The 20,311-nt window shown below is 36.3% G+C and overlaps 1 protein-coding gene across 1 annotated transcript; it reads left to right on the forward strand.

Annotated features, from left to right (window-relative positions):
- Window positions 1-5,285: 5,285 nt before the first annotated feature.
- LOC131613942 (F-box/kelch-repeat protein At3g23880-like) lies at window positions 5,286-7,801 on the forward strand. Its single transcript, XM_058885583.1, has 2 exons — window positions 5,286-5,396; window positions 6,494-7,801. The coding sequence occupies exons 1-2, from the start codon at window positions 5,286-5,288 to the stop codon at window positions 7,727-7,729; spliced, it is 1,347 nt and encodes a 448-aa protein (XP_058741566.1). The 3' UTR covers window positions 7,730-7,801.
- Window positions 7,802-20,311: the final 12,510 nt, after the last annotated feature.

The raw sequence follows: 20,311 nt of genomic DNA on the forward strand, positions 1-20,311 counted from the left end.
CGTGAGCACCCAGAGTCCAGGTACCATGATATGTTTGCCTTTTTCTTTTGAGCCTTGAAGGAGATCTCTTTAGAATCTGAGTTTGATGTAGATTCTGATTCTTCATCAACAGTAGCCATCAGTTCTATGTTTGTCGGCTCATCTTCAGACTCTGACTCTTGAGTAGAAGAATCTGAGTCATCCCAAGTAACCATTAAGCCTTTCTTCTTTTCAAATATTTTCTTGGGTTTTTCCCTCCGAAGCTTTGGACATTCATTCTTGTAGGGTCCAGGCTCTTTACATTCATAGCACGTCACCTTCTTCTTGTCAGATTTTCTGTGTCTAGAAGATTCTCCTTTTTCAGGTCTTTTGGAGTTCTTGAACTTTCTCTGCTTTTTCTTCCAGAGTTGATTTACTCTTCTGGATAAGAGAGATAGTTCATCTTCTTCTTCTTCTTCTGATTCTGACTCATCAAAATCTTCTTCTTCTGCCTGAAAAGCGTTAGTGCATTTTTTATTATTATATTTTAATGCAATGGACTTACCTTTCTTTTGAGGCTCATTTGCATCCAGCTCAATCTCATGACTTCTCAAGGCACTAATCAACTCCTCAAGAGACACTTCATTCAGATTCTTGGCAATCTTGAATGCAGTCACCATGGGTCCCCATCTTCTGGGTAAGCTTCTGATGATCTTCTTTACATGATCAGCCTTGGTGTAGTCTTTGTCAAGCACTCTTAATCCAGCAGCCAGAGTCTGGAACCTTGAAAACATTGCTTCAATGTTCTCATCTTCCTCCGTCTTGAATGCTTCATACTTCTGGATTAGAGCTAAGGCATTTGTCTCCTTAACTTGAGCATTTCCCTCATGAGTCATCTTTAGAGATTCAAAGATGTCATGAGCTGTTTTTCTGTTTGTTATCTTCTCATACTCAGCATGAGAGATAACATTTAGCAATATAGTTCTTGACTTGTGATGATTCTTGAATTCTTTCTTTTGGTCATCACTCATAGCTTGTCTTGAGATCTTGACTCCACAAGCATTTACAGGATGTATGTAACCATCCAACACTAGATCCCATAGATCACCATCTTGACATAGAAAATAACTTTCAAGTCTATCTTTCCAATACTCAAAATTTTCTCCATCAAAGACTGGTGGTATATTGTAACCATTGAAGCTACTGCTTCCATTGTTACCATTGTTGTTTTTCTCAGTAGAAGTAGTTGGAATTATTGGATCAACCATTTTGTGTTTTTCTCTCTGAATCTTTTATCTAACACGGTTAAGTGTTTGCACCTAGAACCATGCTCTGATACCAATTGAAGGATAGAAAAACACTTAGAAAGGGGGGATTGAATAAGTGTAACTCAAAAACTTGGAAGATAAAAACAATGAACACAATTATTTTTATCTTGGTTCGTTGTTAACCAAACTACTCCAGTCCACCCCTGACCAGGTGATTTACCTCAACTGGGGATTTAATCCACTAATCCAACTGATTACAATGGTTTTCCACTTAGATACCCTCTAAGTCTTCTAGAGTCTACAGATCACAACTTGATCACTCTAGGAATCCTTTTATAATCAATGTAAAATAAATGTTTACAAGAGTTTAGATTTTGTTCTAATAAAGTTGTAATCACAACTGTGATATTTCTCTTAAGTTTTATTCTTAACACTCACTAAGATACTACAAAGGTTGTGAGGTTGAAGATGAAGTTCTTTAGCTTTTGATTTTGACAGCATTTCTGTAAGTTTTGCGCAAGTGTTGTTGGCTGCTTCTGATCAGAACTTCAATATATAGGCGCTTGAGAGGAAATGACTGTTGGGATGCATTTAATGCTTTGCGTGAATAGTACAACGCTGCATTTAATGTTTCACACTTTTGTCAACTACCTCGAGTCATGCTTTTGCTGCTTTTACTGACTTTGCCTTTTGTAGCTTCTAACGTTCCTTTTGTCAGTCAGAGATTTGACGTTATAGCCTTTCATCTTGTACTTTCTTCTGGACTCAGATTTTGTAGATAACAACGTTTGAATATCAGAGTCATCAACTTTGGAATAGAGCATCTTTTGTCTTCTGACTTTGAAGTGCTTTGAGCGTGATACCATCAGAGCTTCAGAGCTTGTACTTATGACTTCCATTCTTCTGATGCTTTCCAGTTCATGTTATGATTCTGCATGACCATCTACTGATGTCTTGCTAGAGCATGTTTTGATGAAGCCATCCAGAACTTTCTGGGTCAGTTGCTTCTGAACGCTGATTTGTGCATACTCTTTATATATTTCCTGAAATGGAAAAATTAAAGGATTAGAATACCATATTGTCTTATACAAAATTCTTACTTAATGTTATCATCAAAACTAAGAATATTGATTAGAACATTTCTTGTTCTAACAATACCTTCGATTTTTTTCTGTTTGTGGTGAAAACTTCGTCATAAAAAGCGTGATTTTTGTAGTGGTTTCTTCTATTTCCCATTTAAAATTTGTTGACGATACTCTTTTGGTGGGGGTTAAAAGTTGGGCTAATGTCCGAGCTTTGAAGTTGGTCTTGATTCCTTTTGAAGTTATATCGGGTTTAGAAGTTAACTTTCATAAAAGAATATTGTTTGGGTGCAAAGTCTCTGAATCTTGGCTGCATGTGGCAGCGTTGGTTATGAACTGGAAGTACAGCCGCCCACCTTTTTTTATATTTGAAGCTGCCCATTAGTGGTGATTCTAGGAAGATCGCTTGCTGGTATCCTTTGATTGAGATGGTCAAAAGAAGTTTGTCGGGGTGGAGTAGTTGCTTTATCTTTATATGGGGTCGCTTGATTCTTATTAATTTTATCTTGTTGTCCATTTTGGTCTAACTTCTTTCCATCTTCAAGGCACCTGCATGCATAATCTCTTCTCTTGAATATGTTTTTCATGCATTTTTCTGAAAGGAGGAGGGGTGAGGAAGTGAATAAAACTTCTTGGATTAAATGGGATAATATTTTTTTGAAAAAAAGAAAATGGTGGTTTGGAGGTTGGGAGGTTGAAGGAGTTTAACCTTGCCTCACTTTATAAATGGTGTTCGAGGATTCTAAATGAGACGGGAAATTTTTGGTATAGCTAGGGTATTGAGTGCTCAGTATGGTGATGATAACGCGAAATTGTATCGCATATTAAGCTTAATTTACATGAATTAATTTTCCATTTTACCGACTATATTACTTTAAATTAGTATTTTTACTATGATTTCAGGTTTTTACATTAATCCAAACTTGCATGAAGAAATGGGAAGAAAAATGACAAAAGATTGCACTTCTGCTATTTATCAGAAGTGTCTTCATAATCCTCCTTAATAGAGTATTGCACTGACCGACGCAACTACTCCATGACGACAGGCACATATGGAAATTTTTCCCCACGACACACAAACGTGACACCCGACACAAGTCTTATATTACTTAAACCAGAATAGCCACAAACGGTGAAATAGAAGCCCAAGTTTGACGATTTCTCACACGATTCAAGTGGTGCTCTCTAGATTCTAAGGAGACTTAGGTCAAGCACTGGTAATTTTAAAAGGATTCAATAATTGAAGCAAGCCCCCTCGCTTCTCTTCCTGTCAATTTTGCATTTTTGGTTTTCTCTACAAGTTTTATGCTTTTACTGCTATTTTATTTTTCTTTGCAACCCATTGTTCTTAGCCAATTTTAATCACCATCCAAAGCATTGAGGGATTATTGCACCTTAGATTTAGTTTCTGTTTCCGTAACCAGAATTTGTACGTGAAGAACATCTCTGTATCTTGAAGTTTTGGCACTTGAAGGATTATTTCAATTTATTTATATAATTTCAGGCTCTTATTTACATGCTTGATTTGTCTTATAATTTAATTTCCATGCTGTTATTATTATTTCCATACTGTTTATTATGCATGTTCGTAATTAAAAGCATGTTAGGCTAAGTTTCTAATACTGGTATGTAAGGTCACAAAACCGAAAGGTTCGATAACGATTTGGCATAAAAATTAATTAAACATTTTTCTGGTCTTGATTTCTAAAACTAATACCAAATTGTTTTGTTACGAGAGTAAATTACAAACGAATGTCTAAAATCAACACCATGAGAGTTTGAGGTTTTTACCAGATAGTAGTCATCAAACATCAACTCTAAATACAACAAGAGCGGTTTAGATTTGATTATATCTTATTTGATTTTTAAAAAGTACTTTTAGTTTTTAAATGATTTAGCGAGAGCAAACTTTAGAGCTGATAGTATAATCTAAATCAATAAACACGAGAGTGTGAGATAAGGGTTTTTAATTCAAATAACTTATTATGAAAAATGCTTTTATATTTAATATATGCGAATGACTTATTGAACCCCGACGTATGACTATTACATACCGATATCCTAATATCCTATTATTTAATTAAAATCATATTTAATTTCCGTCTCCCCCTAAAACCAAGAAATTGATAGCTTTAGCTAACTTACAAACATAAGATCGTACGATATTGATCCTCAGTCTCCGTGGGTTTGATATCTTTTAAAACTAAACGACTAGACTGTGCACTTGCAGTCAGTATCCCGATAGACTTATAAAGTCTCGATCAGGCGAGGAAGGGGGAGTTTATGTATTGGGGGAGGTGACGGATCAGTTTGGTGGAGAAATTTGAATAAAATAAGGGAGGGTGATGGTTTAGTTTATGTAGGATAGGGTGGTTGATTGATAACATTGATCGGAAGATGGGAGATGAGGCAACTAATTTGTTTTGGAAAGACCCTTGGCTTGATGATATCCCTTTGAAGGTTAGATTTAATAGGTTGTTTAGAATAAGTTGGCGTCACACGTAGAGATGAACGAGTTGGGGTGGGGGAGAATGGTGAGGCGTGGAGGTGGCGTATGAGGTTGTTTGCATGGGAGGAGGAGTTAGCGAGAAAGTGTATTGAGCAATTAATCTCAGTTGTTTTACAGGTGGACGTAAAAGATCACTGGGTTTGGAATTTAAATTCCTCTTCTTGTTACACGACCATCAGTGATTATAAACATGTGTTTGATGTTGACAACAACAATAATTCAGAAAATTCCCAAATTTTATGGTTGAAGATTGTGCCGCTTAAGGTGTATATTTTTTGTTTGGCAGTTGATTTTTAATCGTATTCTAACGAGGGGAAATTTGCCTAGGTAGAGGATTCTTGCTACGATCGGTCAAAAACGTGTGAAGAATTATAGTGTAGATCGGCGAAGACATAGATAATTTGTTCGTAAAATGTGATTTTTTTTAGTAGATTGTAGCCTATAATTTCTAATTAGCTATGTTTCTAAATGACATTTCAAGGAACATTATTGGATCATCTTTTACAATTTGGAGGGCTAGGCGGGTTGTCGGAAAATGTTTGGATGCTTCTTAATATGATTTTCCTCTCTATGATTTGGGTTATTTGGAAAAAGTGAAACACTTATATTTTCCAGCTTAAAGAGAGCATTTGCAGAAGTTATAACAAAGGGTAAAACTTCAATCTTTTTGGTGGTTAAAATCAAAATATATTTCAATTGATTTTGATTACTAGGTTTGCAGGAAAAATCCTCTATCTTGTTTATCAACTGTTTTGTAGTCAGTTTTGTGTTGTTTCTTATTTAGAATATTGTGTTGTTTCTTATTTAGAATATTGTGTTGTAATTTTAGAGTTTTGTATTATAGTTTCGAATTCTTTGTTGTCATAAAAAAATGTAAGTATCTTATTCATTTGAATAACATTAAAAAAATGACATTAATTTGTGTTTCACCTAAATAGGTAAATACTTTTAAAAAATGTTGAAAACATTATTTTTTGCAGTCTTCACTTATATGATGTTTTTTCCTCAGCAAATAGTGAATTCTCCCTCTATCTTGTTATAACAAAATTAACATTTTTTAAATTTATCGAATTTCAATAAAAAATAAATTAATTTTTTTGAAACAGGTAAAGTTCTTTAAAATAATTACATAAATGGAAGTATTATTTTAAATTAAAAATTAAAAAAAATAAAATATTAAGAATTTAAAAAAAAAAATCAAAACTTAATCGTTAAGAAAAGAAAGAAACTATTTATAGAAAAGACTTAAAGGGAAATATTATTTTAAAATATAAAATATTAATAATATTTTTAAAAAATTTAAACTTAATCATTAAGCAAAGACAAATTAATATTTATAGAAATGCTTAAAGGAGAGTATTATTTTTTTTTAAAATAGAAAATAAAATATTTATAATTTAAAAAAAAAATGTAAACTTAATTGTTAAGAAAACAACTAAAAAATATTTATAGGAAAGAACGAAAATATTAATAGAGTTAAAACGCAAACACCATTACAAATGCAGAAAAGCTATTTGTACACCATAAGTATACACTACACCGTACAATTTAGGTTTAATATACTACTTGTATTTTTTTAATAATTTATATTTTCTTGGGTTTTGTGCCACCAATATTTTGTTTTGTTATTTTATACGGTGTGTATACGGTGTAGGAAAAAGCTGGTGTACATATAGCAAAGCTGTTACAAATGTCGGGCAATCCTTCCTGAAGAACTTATCACAGAAGTTCTATCGATTCTTCCCGTGAAATCTATTTTGCGATTCAAATGTGTCTGCAAACCATGGGAATTACTCATCTCTGATCCTTTCTTTGTCCAAAAACATCTCCATCAATCACAAAAACAAAACATTCATCTCACGCTGATCTTGTGCAGGGCTACGGCGAACTATTATTATTATGATAGAGATTGTTCTGTCGTACCCTTTCCCCTCAACGGTTTACTACGTAATCCATCCATAACCATTCCCATCCTTCCTCATCACAGACTCAGATACAAACACTGTTTCCGAGTCATTGGCTCCATTGATGGATTGCTCTGTTTGTTTAATTCTTATAAAACTGGTAAACATCGAAACACCTGGCTCCGTTTATGGAATCCAGCCACCAGAAAAATCTCTCAAAAAGTAGGATTAACTACTCATTTCAATACCCATCCATATCAGGCTGGCTTTTTTCGATTATACTATCTCAGATTTGCATTTGGTTATGATAAATCAACCGACACTTATAAAGTAGTGGCATTCTCTCCTAGGGAGGTGAACATTTTCAGTTTTCGTGATAATGTTTGGAGAAATATTCAATGTTTTCCGGTTGTTCCTTACTATCGTGTGGATCTTGTTCGCCATACATTTCAGCGTGTTAATGAAGGTGTGTATTTGAATGGCACTATTAACTGGTTGGCAGTTTCAACTACAAAATATTTATGGCAAGTATATGAAGATGAATATATTCCGGAAATTGATCAATTTCTGATTATCTCTTTGGATTTGGGTTCTGAGACATACAACCAATTGCTTCTCCCTAAGGGTTTAGTTGAAGCTCCCCCTGTTTTGCCAACTATTGCTGTGTTGAGGGAATATCTTTGTTTTTCATACCATTTTAAAACAACTCATTTTGTTATATGGATGATGATGGAATTCGGAGTCCAGGAGTCTTGGACTCAATTTCTTAAAATTAGTTATGAGGATCTTCAAATTGAGTATGACTTTTCTCAATATAGTTACCAATATTTTCTGCATCCCCTATGCCTTTCAGAGGATGGTGATACAATAATATTAGCAGGTAGTCAAGAAGAGCAAGCATTTCTTTATAATTGGAGAGACAATAGAGTAGAAAAAACTAGAATTACCAACCATGTATTATGGATGTTTTCTAATAATTATATCGAAAGCTTAGTTTCGACAGATTGAAAGTAAGTCTGTCTTCAATAACTTACTTCTTCATGTTTTGCATTAATTTATGTTGTTTGAAATCATTGTCCGCTAATAGTAACAGACTCTGAGTATTCTTTCTATGATGGCTGGATGTGCTTATGAATCTGCTTTTCATTTTAGTGCAAAGCCATTTTCAACTTCTAAAAGAAAAGAATAATACACATAAATATCCATCACCACATGTTCATGTGTATGGATTTGTCTCCTATCAAAAACATGTTAGGTTTATCAGATTGATCTATGAAAGGCATGCAACTGATGCAAGTGAAAACATAACAATGTAAACTAAAAAGTTGAACAATCAATGATATGAATGAAGTCATAATACCAAAAACTAAAATCTTATATCAAATAATGTTCCATGTGTGTCAAAAGTAATGACTTGTATCAATCTATAAAACGTGCCTAACCCCTTCCATCTGAGTTTCTAAATACATTCAAATCTTCAAATGACATGTATGACGGAACAAAGGGTCTTTGTCCGGAATTCTCAGGATCAACTCCTAGCAAAGGGAATGAGTTAATGAGTATGTTGCAAGGGCCTAACCCCTTGTGCGGGAGGATACGATGATGTTGCATTGTTGCCTTGAGAAGCAAAATTTTCACTTGAAGTCCGATAAATGGCTTTGACAGTGAGCATACCCGTAGCACCCCACGGTGGTGGTGGATATCTTGCAGTGTATTCACTATTGACCATGTTGGTTCTGGAATTGTGGCTTCTGTTGACATTGCTGAGACTATATTTGCATCGGTAGTTGAGGTTGGTCGCGAGAGGCCGATGCTGAGACTGTATTGGCAATTGCGGTTGAGGTTGACGCTGGAAATATGGATATTAATGAAGTTGAGTTGAGGGCTTTAGAAGTCACTGATTGTGTCTTAGAATGCCTGCAGTAATCTATAAATCTATAAAGCAGATATATTATCAGCCTAAACACTAAGTGTTAGAACAAGATTTGTTCTGATCAATATTCTTAGTTTTGATGATAACAAGCATATGAATTTTGTATGAGATAATGTGGTACTCTAATACTATGCAATTTCCATTTCAGGAATTATATAAAGAGTATGCACAAAATCAGCGCAAGAAGCACTGACTCAGAAGGTTCAGCATGCGACATCAGAACATGGTCTGGCAAGACATCAGAAGATGGTCAAGCAGAATCAGAACATGGGTCAATGGAAGCATCAGAAGAACTTGAGATTAGAAGCAGAAGCACTGAAGTTCTCATGGTATCACGCTCAGAAGCACTTCAAGGTCAGAAGACAAGAAGATGCTCTGCACCAAGATGTTTGACTCTGATGATATTCAAACGTTGTTTACACAAACATCAGATCAGAAGCAAGTACAAGATGGCAGGCTATGCTGGCTAACAAAAGGAACGTTAGAAGCTATTAAAGGCAACGTCAGTAGACACAGCGAAACCAAGGCTCGAGGTAGTTGACAAAAGAGTGAAACATTAAATGCAATGCTGTAGGGATTACGCAAAGCATTAAATGCTATCAACGGTCATCTTCTCAAGCGCCTATAAATATGAAGTTCTGATGAGAAGCAAGGTTACGAATTCTGAACCAACTTGCACAAACGCTGTTCAAATCAAAAGCTCTCAAACTTCATCATCAAACTCACTACATTGCTGTTGTAATATCTTAATGAGATTAAGCTTAAACTTAAGAGAAAATCACAGTTGTGATAATAGCTTTATAAGAAGCATTGTAACTCTTAAAAGAATTTGTTTACATTAAGTTGTAAGAACTAGAGTGATCAGGTTGTTGATCAGTATACTCTAGAAAGTCTTAGAGGGTATCTAAGCAGTTTGTTCCTAGAGTGATCAGGTTGTGATCAGTATACTCTAGAAGACTTAGAAGTTGTCTAAGTGGAAAACCATTGTAATCTTGTGTATTAGTGGATTAAATCCTCAGGTGAGGTAAATTACTCCAAGAGGGTGGACTGGAGTAGTTTAGTTAACAACGAACTAGGATAAAAATCATTGTGCAAATAATTTTTATCTTACAAGTTTTAAAGCTACACTTATTCAAACCCCCCTTCCTAAGTGTTTTTCTATCCTTCAATTGGCATCAGAGCGCCGGTTCTAAGGTGCAAGCATTTAACCGTGTTTAGAAAAGATTCACGAAGAGAAAAACGCTTTAGTAAAAGATGGCTGGTGAAGATCCTAACCCTACATCTACATCTGGCTCTGCTGAGCAATACAATGGAAATGGTAACAATGGTTATACTAGACCACCAGTATTTGATGGTGAAAACTTTGAATACTGGAAAGATAAACTTGAAAGTTACTTCCTTGGTCTAGATGGTGAATTATGGGATCTTCTGATGGATGGTTACAAACATCCAGTGAAAGCTACTGGCCTAAGGCTTACAAGACAGAAACGAATGATGATCAAAAGAAGCTTTTCAAAAATCATCATAAATGTAGGACTGTTTTGCTGAATGCTATCTCTCATGTTGAGTATGAGAAGATATCTAACAGGGAAACTGCCTATGATATATATGAGTCATTGAAAATGACCCATGAAGGAAATGCTCAAGTCAAGGGGACCAAAGCTCTTGCTCTAATCCAGAAATATGAAGCCTTCAAGTTGGAGGACAATGAAAACATTGAGAAGATGTTCTCAAGATTGCAAACGCTAACTGTTGGATTAAGAGTTCTGGACAAAGGCTACACCAAGGCTGATCATGTAAAGAAGATCATCAGAAGCTTGCCCAGAAGATGGGGTCCAATGGTGACTGCATTCAAGATTGCAAAGAATCTGAATGAGGTTTCTTTGGAAGAGCTAATCAGTGCCTTGAGAAGCCATGAGATAGAGCTGGATGCAAATGAGCCTCGGAAGAAAGGTAAGTCTATTGCATTAAAATCTAATTTTAAAAAATGCACTAACGCTTTTCAGGCTGAAGAAGTAGATTCTGAAGAATCAGAATCAGAAGAAGAAGATGAACTGTCCATGATCTCCAGAAGGGTAAACCAACTCTGGAAGAGCAAGCAAAGGAAGTTCAAGAGCTTCAGAAGTTCAAAGAAGCTTTAAAGAGGAGAATCTTCTAGTGGCAGAAGATCTGACAAGAAGAAGGTCATCTGTTATGAGTGCAATGAGCCTGGACACTTCAAGAATGAATGTCCAAAACTTCAGAAGGAGAATCCCAAGAAGAAGTTTCATAAGAAGAAGGGTCTTATGGCAACATGGGATGATTCTAAATCAGAATCAGAATCAGACTCTGAAGGCGAGCAAGCTAACTTTGTACTGATGGCCATAGTGGATGATGGATCAGAATCTACATCAGAATCAGATTCTGAAGAGGTATTTTCTGAACTATCTAGAGAAGAGTTAGTTTCCAATTTAACTGAACTTCTGGAACTCAAGGCTCATCTTAGTATCAAATACAAAAAGGTGAAAAAGCAATTTGAATTTGAAACTAAGAAGCTGGAAGTGGAAAATTCTGAACTGAAGGAAAAAGTTTTAAAATTATCCAAAGATATTGGATCTCCTTCTGAATCAGAACAATCCATTCCTAGTCTCAATCGTATTCTGAAAGAATATGACTCGAGCTTCAGAAAGTTCCTATCTAGAAGTATTGGCAGAAGTCATCTTGCTTCTATGATATATGGTGTTTCTGGAAACAAAAGGTTTGGTTTTGGCTATGAGGGTGATACCTCACAAAAATTTGAACCTGTTGATGATTTGAAAATCACATACAAGTCATTGTATGATCAGTTCAAATATGGCCACTCACATGATATTAGGCTTACTTCACATGCACAGAGTTTTCACACTACACACACCAAGAAGCATGTGACACAACCTAAAAAATATCATGCTGCCAAACCTAAAGAATATCATGTTGTTCCTCCTGTTAACCATTATGCTAAACCCAAGTTCAATCAGAACTTGAGGAAAACTAACAAGAAAGGACCCAAGAAATTGTGGGTACCTAAGGAGAAGATAATTTATGTTGCAGATATCCTTAGCAGCAAAGAAGACAAAGCACAAAATGTTATGGTACCTGGACTCTGGGTGCTCGCGACACATGACGGGAAGAAGGTCTATGTTCCAAGACCTGGTGCTTAAATCTGGTGGAGAAGTCAAGTTTGGAGGAGAGCAGAAGGGCAAGATTATTGGCTCTGGAACCATAAGTATTGATAACTCTCCTTCCATAACTAATGTACTTCTTGTAGAAGGATTAACGCATAACTTATTATCCATAAGTCAATTAAGTGACAATGGTTATGATATAATCTTCAATCAAAAGTCTTGCAAGGTTGTAAGTTAGAAGGATGGCTCAATCCTATATACAAGCAAGAGAAAGAACAACATTTATAAGATTGATCTTTCTGATCTTGAGAAGCAGAAGGTGACTTGTCTTATGTCTGTTTCTGAAGAGCAATGGATCTGGCACAGAAGATTAGGACATGCTAGTTTGAGAAAGATTTCTCAGATTAACAAACTAAATCTGTTCAGAGGACTCCCAAATCTGAAATACAAATCAGATGCTCTTTGTGAAGCATGTCAGAAGGGCAAGTTCTCCAAACCTGCATTCAAATCTAAGAATGTTGTCTCTTCCTCAAGGCCGTTAGAACTTCTGCACATTGATATATTTGGACCAGTCAAAACAACATCTGTCAGAGGGAAGAAATATGGATTAGTCATCATAGATGATTATAGCCGCTGGACGTGGGTAAAGTTCTTAAAACACAAGGATGAGTCTCATTCAGTGTTCTTTGAATTCTGCACTCAGATCCAATCTGAGAAGGAGTGCAAAATCATAAAGGTCAGAAGTGATCATGGTGGCGAATTTGAGAACAGATTCTTTGAGGAGTTCTTCAAAGAAAATGGTATTGCCCATGATTTCTCTTGCCCTAGAACTCCACAGCAAAATGGAGTTGTAGAGCGAAAGAATAGGACTCTGCAAGAAATGGCCAGAACCATGATCAATGAGACCAATATGGCTAAGCACTTCTGGGCAGAAGCAATAAACACTGCATGTTATATTCAGAATAGAATCTCTATAAGACCTATTCTAAATAAGACTCCTTATGAATTGTGGAAGAATAGAAAGCCCAACATTTCATATTTTCATCCTTTTGGATGTGTGTGTTTTATTCTGAAAACTAAAGATCATCTTGGTAAGTTTGATTCTAAGGCACAAAAATGTTTTCTTCTTGGATATTCTGAACGCTCTAAAGGCTACAGAGTATACAATACTGAAACATTGGTTGTAGAAGAATCAATCAATATCAGATTTGATGATAAGCTTGGTCTTGAAAAGCCAAAGCAATTTGAGAATTTTGCAGATATAGATATTGACATATCAGAAGCTGAAGAACCAAGAAGCAAAGTTTCAGAAGCTGAAAGTCTCAGAAGCAAAGGATCAGAAGATCAAGTTGCTGCATCTTTAGAGAATCTAAGAATTTCTGAAGAGCCAACAGTCAGAAGATCTTCTAGACTCACCTCAGCTCACTCAGAAGATGTGATCCTTGGAAAGAAAGATGATCCTATCAGAACAAGAGCATTCCTTAAGAACAATCCAGAATGTCAATTAGGTCTTGTTTCTTTGATCAAGCCAACTTCTGTTGATCAAGCTCTAGAAGATCCAGACTGGATAATTGCCATGCAAGAAGAACTAAATCAGTTTACAAGGAATGATGTATGGGACTTAGTTCCTAGACCAAAAGGATTCAACATCATTGGTACAAAGTGGGTGTTCAGAAACAAGCTTAGTGAGAAGGGAGAAGTGGTAAGAAAAAAAGCCAGACTGGTGGCTCAGGGATATAGTCAGCAAGAAGGGATTGACTATACAGAAACTTTTGCACCAGTGGCCAGGTTAGAATCTATTCGCTTATTAATTTCTTTTGCCACTCAGCATAACATTACTCTGTATCAGATGGATGTTAAGAGTGCCTTCTTAAATGGTTATATAGATGAGGAAGTCTATGTCCACCAACCTCCTGGTTTTGAAGACTCTAAGTCTCCAGAACATGTTTTCAAACTTAAGAAATCATTGTATGGATTGAAGCAAGCTCCTAGAGCTTGGTACGAAAGATTAAGTTCTTTCCTTCTGGACAATGGTTTCACTAGAGGACAAGTGGATACGACCCTTTTCTGTAAAACGTCTAAGAAGGACATTTTAATTTGTCAAATTTATGTTGATGATATTATTTTTGGAACATCTAATGCTTCACTTAGAAAGGAGTTTGCTAAGTCTATGTAGGCTGAATTTGAAATGAGTATGATGGGTGAACTCAAGTATTTCCTCGGGATTCAAATCAATCAAACTTCTGATGGAACTTATGTTCATCAAACGAAGTATGTGAAAGAACTTCTGAAGAAGTTTAATCTTTCTGAAAGCAAAGAAGTCAAAACTCCTATGCATCCAACGTGTGTTCTAGGTAAGGACGAGGTAAGTAAGAAGGTAGATCAGAAGTTGTACAGAGGTATGATTGGATCTCTTCTATGTTTAACTGCTTCTAGACCTGACATTCTATTAAGTGTTTGTTTGTATGCTAGATTCCAATCAGATCCTAGAGAATCTCACTTAACTGCTGTTAAGAGAATTCTGAGGTATCTGAAAGGTACTACTAATGTTGGTTTAGTCTACAGAAGATCTAAAGAATACAACTTAGTAGGATTTTGTGATGCTGACTATGCTGGAGATAGAATTGAAAGGAAGAGTACTTCTGGAAGTTGTCAATTTCTTGGAAGTCATTTGATCTCCTGGTACAGCAAGAAGCAAGCTACCATAGCCCTCTCAACAACAGAAGCAGAATATGTTGTTGCTGCTGGGTGTAGCACACAAATGCTCTAGATGAAGAGTCAGCTAGAAGATTATCAAATATATGAGAGTAACATTCCTATCTTCTGTGATAATACTTCTTCTATATGTTTGGCTAAGAATACTATCTTACATTCCTAAGCTAAACATATTGAGATTAAACATCATTTTATTAGGGACTATGTTCAGAAGGGTGTTCTTTCTTTGAACTTTGTGGATACAGACCATCAATGGGCTGATATCTTTACAAAACCCCTTGCTGAAGATAGGTTTAAGTTCATTCTGAAGAATATCAGTATGGATTTATGCCCAGAATGAGAAGATGAGAAGATCTTATGTATGATTATCTTCTGAAATGTGTCAGAACTAGGTGTTTATAAGAAGTTCTGATAATGATCAATTAGAAGTTCTGATTTTGTTATCACTAACGTTTCATTATCTAAGTTGATTCAGAAGCTCTTTTAAAGCAAAACAGCTATCACCAGTATTTCCAGAAAATGAACACGTGTTCACTATTTTTGGACAAGCATGCGTGCAGTTGAGGAGACGCCGCCCTAGATAACTGTGCAAATCATTTCATTTTGTCACTTTATCTCTCCTAATGTCATATCTCATTAAATGCAAATTGATGTCATGTTTTTCTTTAATCATTTCATTTAAACAATATTTCATTTATTATTTTCTTTTATTCAACCGTTTAAATAACCCGCTTCATCTTCATTTCATCTTTTTTGCTCCCTCTCTATTCATTTGTCTCTCTCTTTGCATTCATCGCTCAAACCCTAGCTTTATTCTGAAACCAAGCATTTCATCATGTATTCTTCATCAAGTTCTTCTAGCCCAACAGAAATCACTTCCACTCAAATACTTCTTAGAAAGCATGGGTATGCTCCGTGGAAGACATGCACCATTCCTATTGAAGATCTGGAAGTTCTTTGTGAGTCTGCTGTAGATTTAGAAAACCTGAAAGCAAATGGTTTCCATCCTGATGCAAGGATCTTGGCACAAGGATGGTCAAACTATCTTGATAGATTGGTTGGACCAATTTATCTGGCTCTTGTGAAAGACTTATGGGTTCATGCAACGGTTACTCCAACTACTATCATATCCTTCGTGTTAGGGCATGAAGTTGTAGTCACTGAGAAGTTGATAAGGAAGCTATACAACTTGGATGATGAAGAAGGATGCACTGGTCCTCTTCCTGGTAGAGTTAGTTGGCTACAGGTTGAAAAACAAATCTCTATCGCTATTGGTATTGAATCTCATAAAACCGGTACATTGAGGGCGTTTTATCTAGTTTGGGCTGAAATTATTCTGGGTTCTCTCCATCACAGAAGGCAATCATTCTCCTCCTCCTACATCAGTCCTGATCACAAGTACACTCTCTTCTGCATTGGAAGAAGAATGGAACTCAACATTTCCAACATTCTTTTTCAGAATCTGAAGACATCTATTATAGAGTCTAGAGATGAAGAACGTGCGAAGTGTCCTCATCTTCCTAGAGATACTATTCCTTTCGCCAGAATGATCTTAGATATTCTGATAGAAAGTGATTTGATGGATTCTATAAGGACTACTGGAACGTCCCAATTTCTTGGAGTTGTTCAAGGTCCTGTCTTCAATGGTGTTGATCTGTTAAGGTTGCAACTTATCAGAAATATAACTTCTGCTCCTGCAAGCTTCCCAGATATTCTGTCTAGAAGAGTTCCTGTTGCAGGCTTTGCTACTTTGTTCCAAGCAGAACTTCGCAAGGCTGTCAAGCATTACTTGGAAGCGTCTGTTAGGACTCAATCTTTTGTTGATCCTGCATGGATTCGTGGAAGAGTGCTTCCTTCTCTAGCTGATCTTCAGAAGAAGGATCAGAAGAAGCAAGAAGCAAGGCTAAAAAAAAGGCTCAAGAAGATGAGGCCAAGCAAGCCAAGAAGCAGAGGGTCACCTATGATCCTGACAAGGTTAATACTCCAGAATATCAACAGAAGCGCATAAGAGAAGCTCTTCGTTCTTCAAGAACTATCAACACCTCCAGGCATGTTTTCACTCCTCCTTCTGAACCACAAAACACCTTTACCATACCAAATCCTACTCCACCATCTCTTTCTACACCAGTCCTAAACCCCACACCACTAAATATCCATCCCCCAACTCCTTCTGATATTCCATCCTCATCAACCCCCATCACAGATATACCATCCTCCTCAATCATCCCCACATATATTCCATCTTCTTCAACCACAGCACCTCCACCTTCTATATTCCATCCCCTTCCTACCAGAAAATCCAACCCATACTGCCTTCTCTACCCTGACTACAAATTCACCTTCAACCCTCCTGAACCTGAACCTCATATCTACCTGGAGCTGTTCAGAAATGAAGTTATCAGTAGGCTGGATCTCTTGAAGGATGCTTTCTTCAATGACCTTGATGATGTTTCTACAAGAAACCTTTGGAGAAGCTTTCGCCAGGATTTTCAAGTTGGAGCTATGGCTGTTCAGAAGAGACTAGTGGCTGCTGCTCCTGGTTAGGCTAGATATCTTCTTGAGGGTGATAATGGTATCTATTATCATCCCATCAGAAACAGGAGAGTTCTTGAGGAGAAGCAGTTTGTTGATGAGCTTGTAGAGGCAAGGATTGCTGCTGCAATGGAAGCTAACACCTGCAGGGATATTGTGGTCTGGAGACCTAAGTATCCAGTTCTGACTGGAGACTTTAAATCTCTGTTTGACTTTCTAAGGGAGAATCCTTCTGAGGAAGACCCTGATATAGTCATCCCAGAAGTTGCTGATCCTCCAGAAGTTGAAGGTCCTTCTGCCCCAAGGAATCTAGCTGCCATTCTTCAAGCTCTTGAGAATGGAGATTCTGATCTGCCTGCTGCAGAATATGATGGAGATGCTTCTATGGAAGAAGCTGATGCTGAAGATCATCCTGCTGAGACTATTCCTGTTGAGGAAAATCATAATGATGATCTGACAATGGAAGCTGCGGTTCAGAATGCTGTCCCTCTGGATAGAAGTTGTGAAGCTTCTTCTGGTGAACCTTCTCGTCTGGCGAAGACTCTGGAGGTTATTCAGAAGAATCAGGCTGAGCTAGCTTCTCGCACGGACGAGCAACGCACGATCAATGCTGAGTTCCGCACTATCATGGAGAGGCAGACTGAGAGCAACAATGGGATTCATGACATGCTGGCCAAGATTATGTCTAAGCTAGGGTCATCTTAGTCTATGAGTCTTAGTTGTCTTTTCTTGTTTCTTGCATGTGTCTTCTATGCATCTTCTTGTATTTTTTTGTGATAATTCTCCTTTTCCTATCAATGAAAATTATCTTTTCTTCTCTCATATTGTCTGTTTTTTCATTTGAATCTTTTATGTTTTTTGATGTTATGACAAAAAGGGGGAGAAAAATGTGATAAATGATCTGATTTATTTTATCAGTTGCTGGGAGAAAGTCTCCACATTTCTAACAGAACTTGCAAGTTCTATGTCTTTGAGTGTTTTGCAGAAATTGAAGATCTTCTTAAAAGCTCAACATGAGAAGCAAAGACATGGGGAAAAGCAATTCTGTATGGAAACAAGCTCATGGAAATTGAAGCAAACTGAGTGCTATAAAGCTTCAAGAATCAGAAGCAAGAAGGAAGAATGTTCTGATATTCTGATGATAGAATATGCTCTAACTCATTCTTATTCCTTATATGTTCTGATGCATGTTTTTAGTTCTAAAATATGCTCTGAAACATTATTGTTTGCTCTGATACATAATTATATGTTCTGATACATATTTTATGTTCTGACTCATTCATGCTTTAACTTTAATCGTTTAGTTTGTTCTGTAACATTTCAGGATGTAGAGATGCTCTGATGATGCTCTGGTACATTCAACAATGTTCTGATACAATCTAGCATGCAATGATTCAAGAAGAAATTCAAGCTCTGAAGCTGTCCTATGGAAGCAAGGATCAGAAGCTATGAATGTTCTGAAGATCTAAGAATATGTGATCGTCTCAACTGAAATGGAAAATACTCAGGGAAGTCCTTTATTTATAAACTTCTTCCAGTATTTATTTCAGGGGGAGATTATTTATCTCAGGGGGAGATTGTTAATCTCAGAGGGAGACATATTCACACACAGTGTCTATATGCTTATGCTATAGCTGTGTAATTGTCTTTAGCCGTCTGATATTCTGATTGCAAATTCATATCATTTATGTATGTTTTTGTCATCATCAAAAAGGGGGAGATTGTTAGAACAAGATTTGTTCTGATCAATATTCTTAGTTTTGATGATAACAAGCATATGAATTTTGTATGAGATAATGTGGTACTCTAATACTATGCAATTTCCATTTCAGAAATTATATAAAGAGTATGCACAAAATCAGCGCAAGAAGCACTGACTCAGAAGGTTCAGCATGCGACATCAGAACATGGTCTGGCAAGACATCAGAAGATGGTCAAGCAGAATCAGAACATGGGTCTATGGAAGCATCAGAAGAAATTGAGATCAGAAGCAGAAGCACTGAAGTTCTCATGGTATCACGCTCAGAAGCACTTCAAGGTCAGAAGACAAGAAGATGCTCTGCACCAAGCTGTTTGACTCTGATGATATTCAAACGTTGTTTACACAAACATCAGACCAGAAGCAAGTACAAGATGGCAGGCTACGCTGACTGACAAAAGGAACGTTAGAAGCTATTAAAGGCAACGTCAGTAGACACAGCGAAAGCAAGGCTCGATGTAGTTGACAAAAGAGTGAAACATTAAATGCAATGCTGTACGGATTATGCAAAGCATTAAATGCTCCAAAAGGTCATCTTCTCAAGCGCCTATAAATATGAAGTTCTGATGAGAAGTAAGGTTACAAATTCTGAACCAACTTGCACAAACGCTGTTCAAATCAAAAGCTCTCAAACTTCATCATCAAACTCACTACATTGCTGTTGTAATATCTTAGTGAGATTAAGCTTAAACTTAAGAGAATATCACAGTTGTGATAATAGCTTTATAAGAAGCATTGTAACTCTTAAAAGAATTTGTTTACATTAAGTTGTAAGAACTAGAGTGATCAGGTTGTTGAACAGTATACTCTAGAAAGTCTTAGAGGGTATCTAAGCAGTTTTTTCCTAGAGTGATCAGGTTGTGATCAGTATACTCTCGAAGACTTAGAAGTTGTCTAAGTGGAAAACCATTGTAATCTTGTGTGATTAGTGGATTAAATCCTCAGGGGAGGTAAATCACTCCAAGGGGGTGGACTGGAGTAGTTTAGTTAACAACGAACCAGGATAAAAATCATTGTGCAAATAGTTTTTATCTTACAAGTTTTAAAGCTACACTTATTCAAACCCCCCTTTCTAAGTGTTTTTCTATCCTTCACTAACAACTCAATGATTTAGTCAACACAGATCTAAAATGATAAACCCTTTTGTTGATGCATGTAACTCAACTTCAATAATCTAAAATGATAATATTCAATATTTTCAAATATTGATCTAAAATGATAATACTCAACATTTTCAATGATCTTGAACCATCTAACTTGATAGATAAAATAATCCTACTTCAAGGAGTTGTCTGAGTGATTATTCTAACGAAGAATGATTACACAACTCCTAACTTTATTATGGGGAAACCTTTATTCGGATCCACCAAAGTCTTTGGAGTATTGATACAAGCTTCCCTTACTTGATAAACAACAATCAATACTATGAACAAGAAGCTAACCTTTCTCTTGATACGTACAATAAAACTTCGAAAAAATATAATAGTTTAGCACCTCAACAATGAATT

This window comes from Vicia villosa, linkage group LG6 (genome assembly GCF_029867415.1).
Source record: "Vicia villosa cultivar HV-30 ecotype Madison, WI linkage group LG6, Vvil1.0, whole genome shotgun sequence".
Lineage (NCBI taxonomy): Eukaryota > Viridiplantae > Streptophyta > Magnoliopsida > Fabales > Fabaceae > Vicia > Vicia villosa.

What these genes read in the sequence shown, in the direction of transcription:
- LOC131613942 (XM_058885583.1), top strand. Translation starts at nt 5,286, where the DNA reads ATGACATTTCAAGGAACATTATTGGATCATCTTTTACAATTTGGAGGG. An exon ending in TTTTCCTCTCTATGATTTGG is followed by an intron (nt 5,397 to 6,493) that starts GTTATTTGGAAA and finishes GTGTACATATAG; the next exon opens with CAAAGCTGTTACAAATGTCG.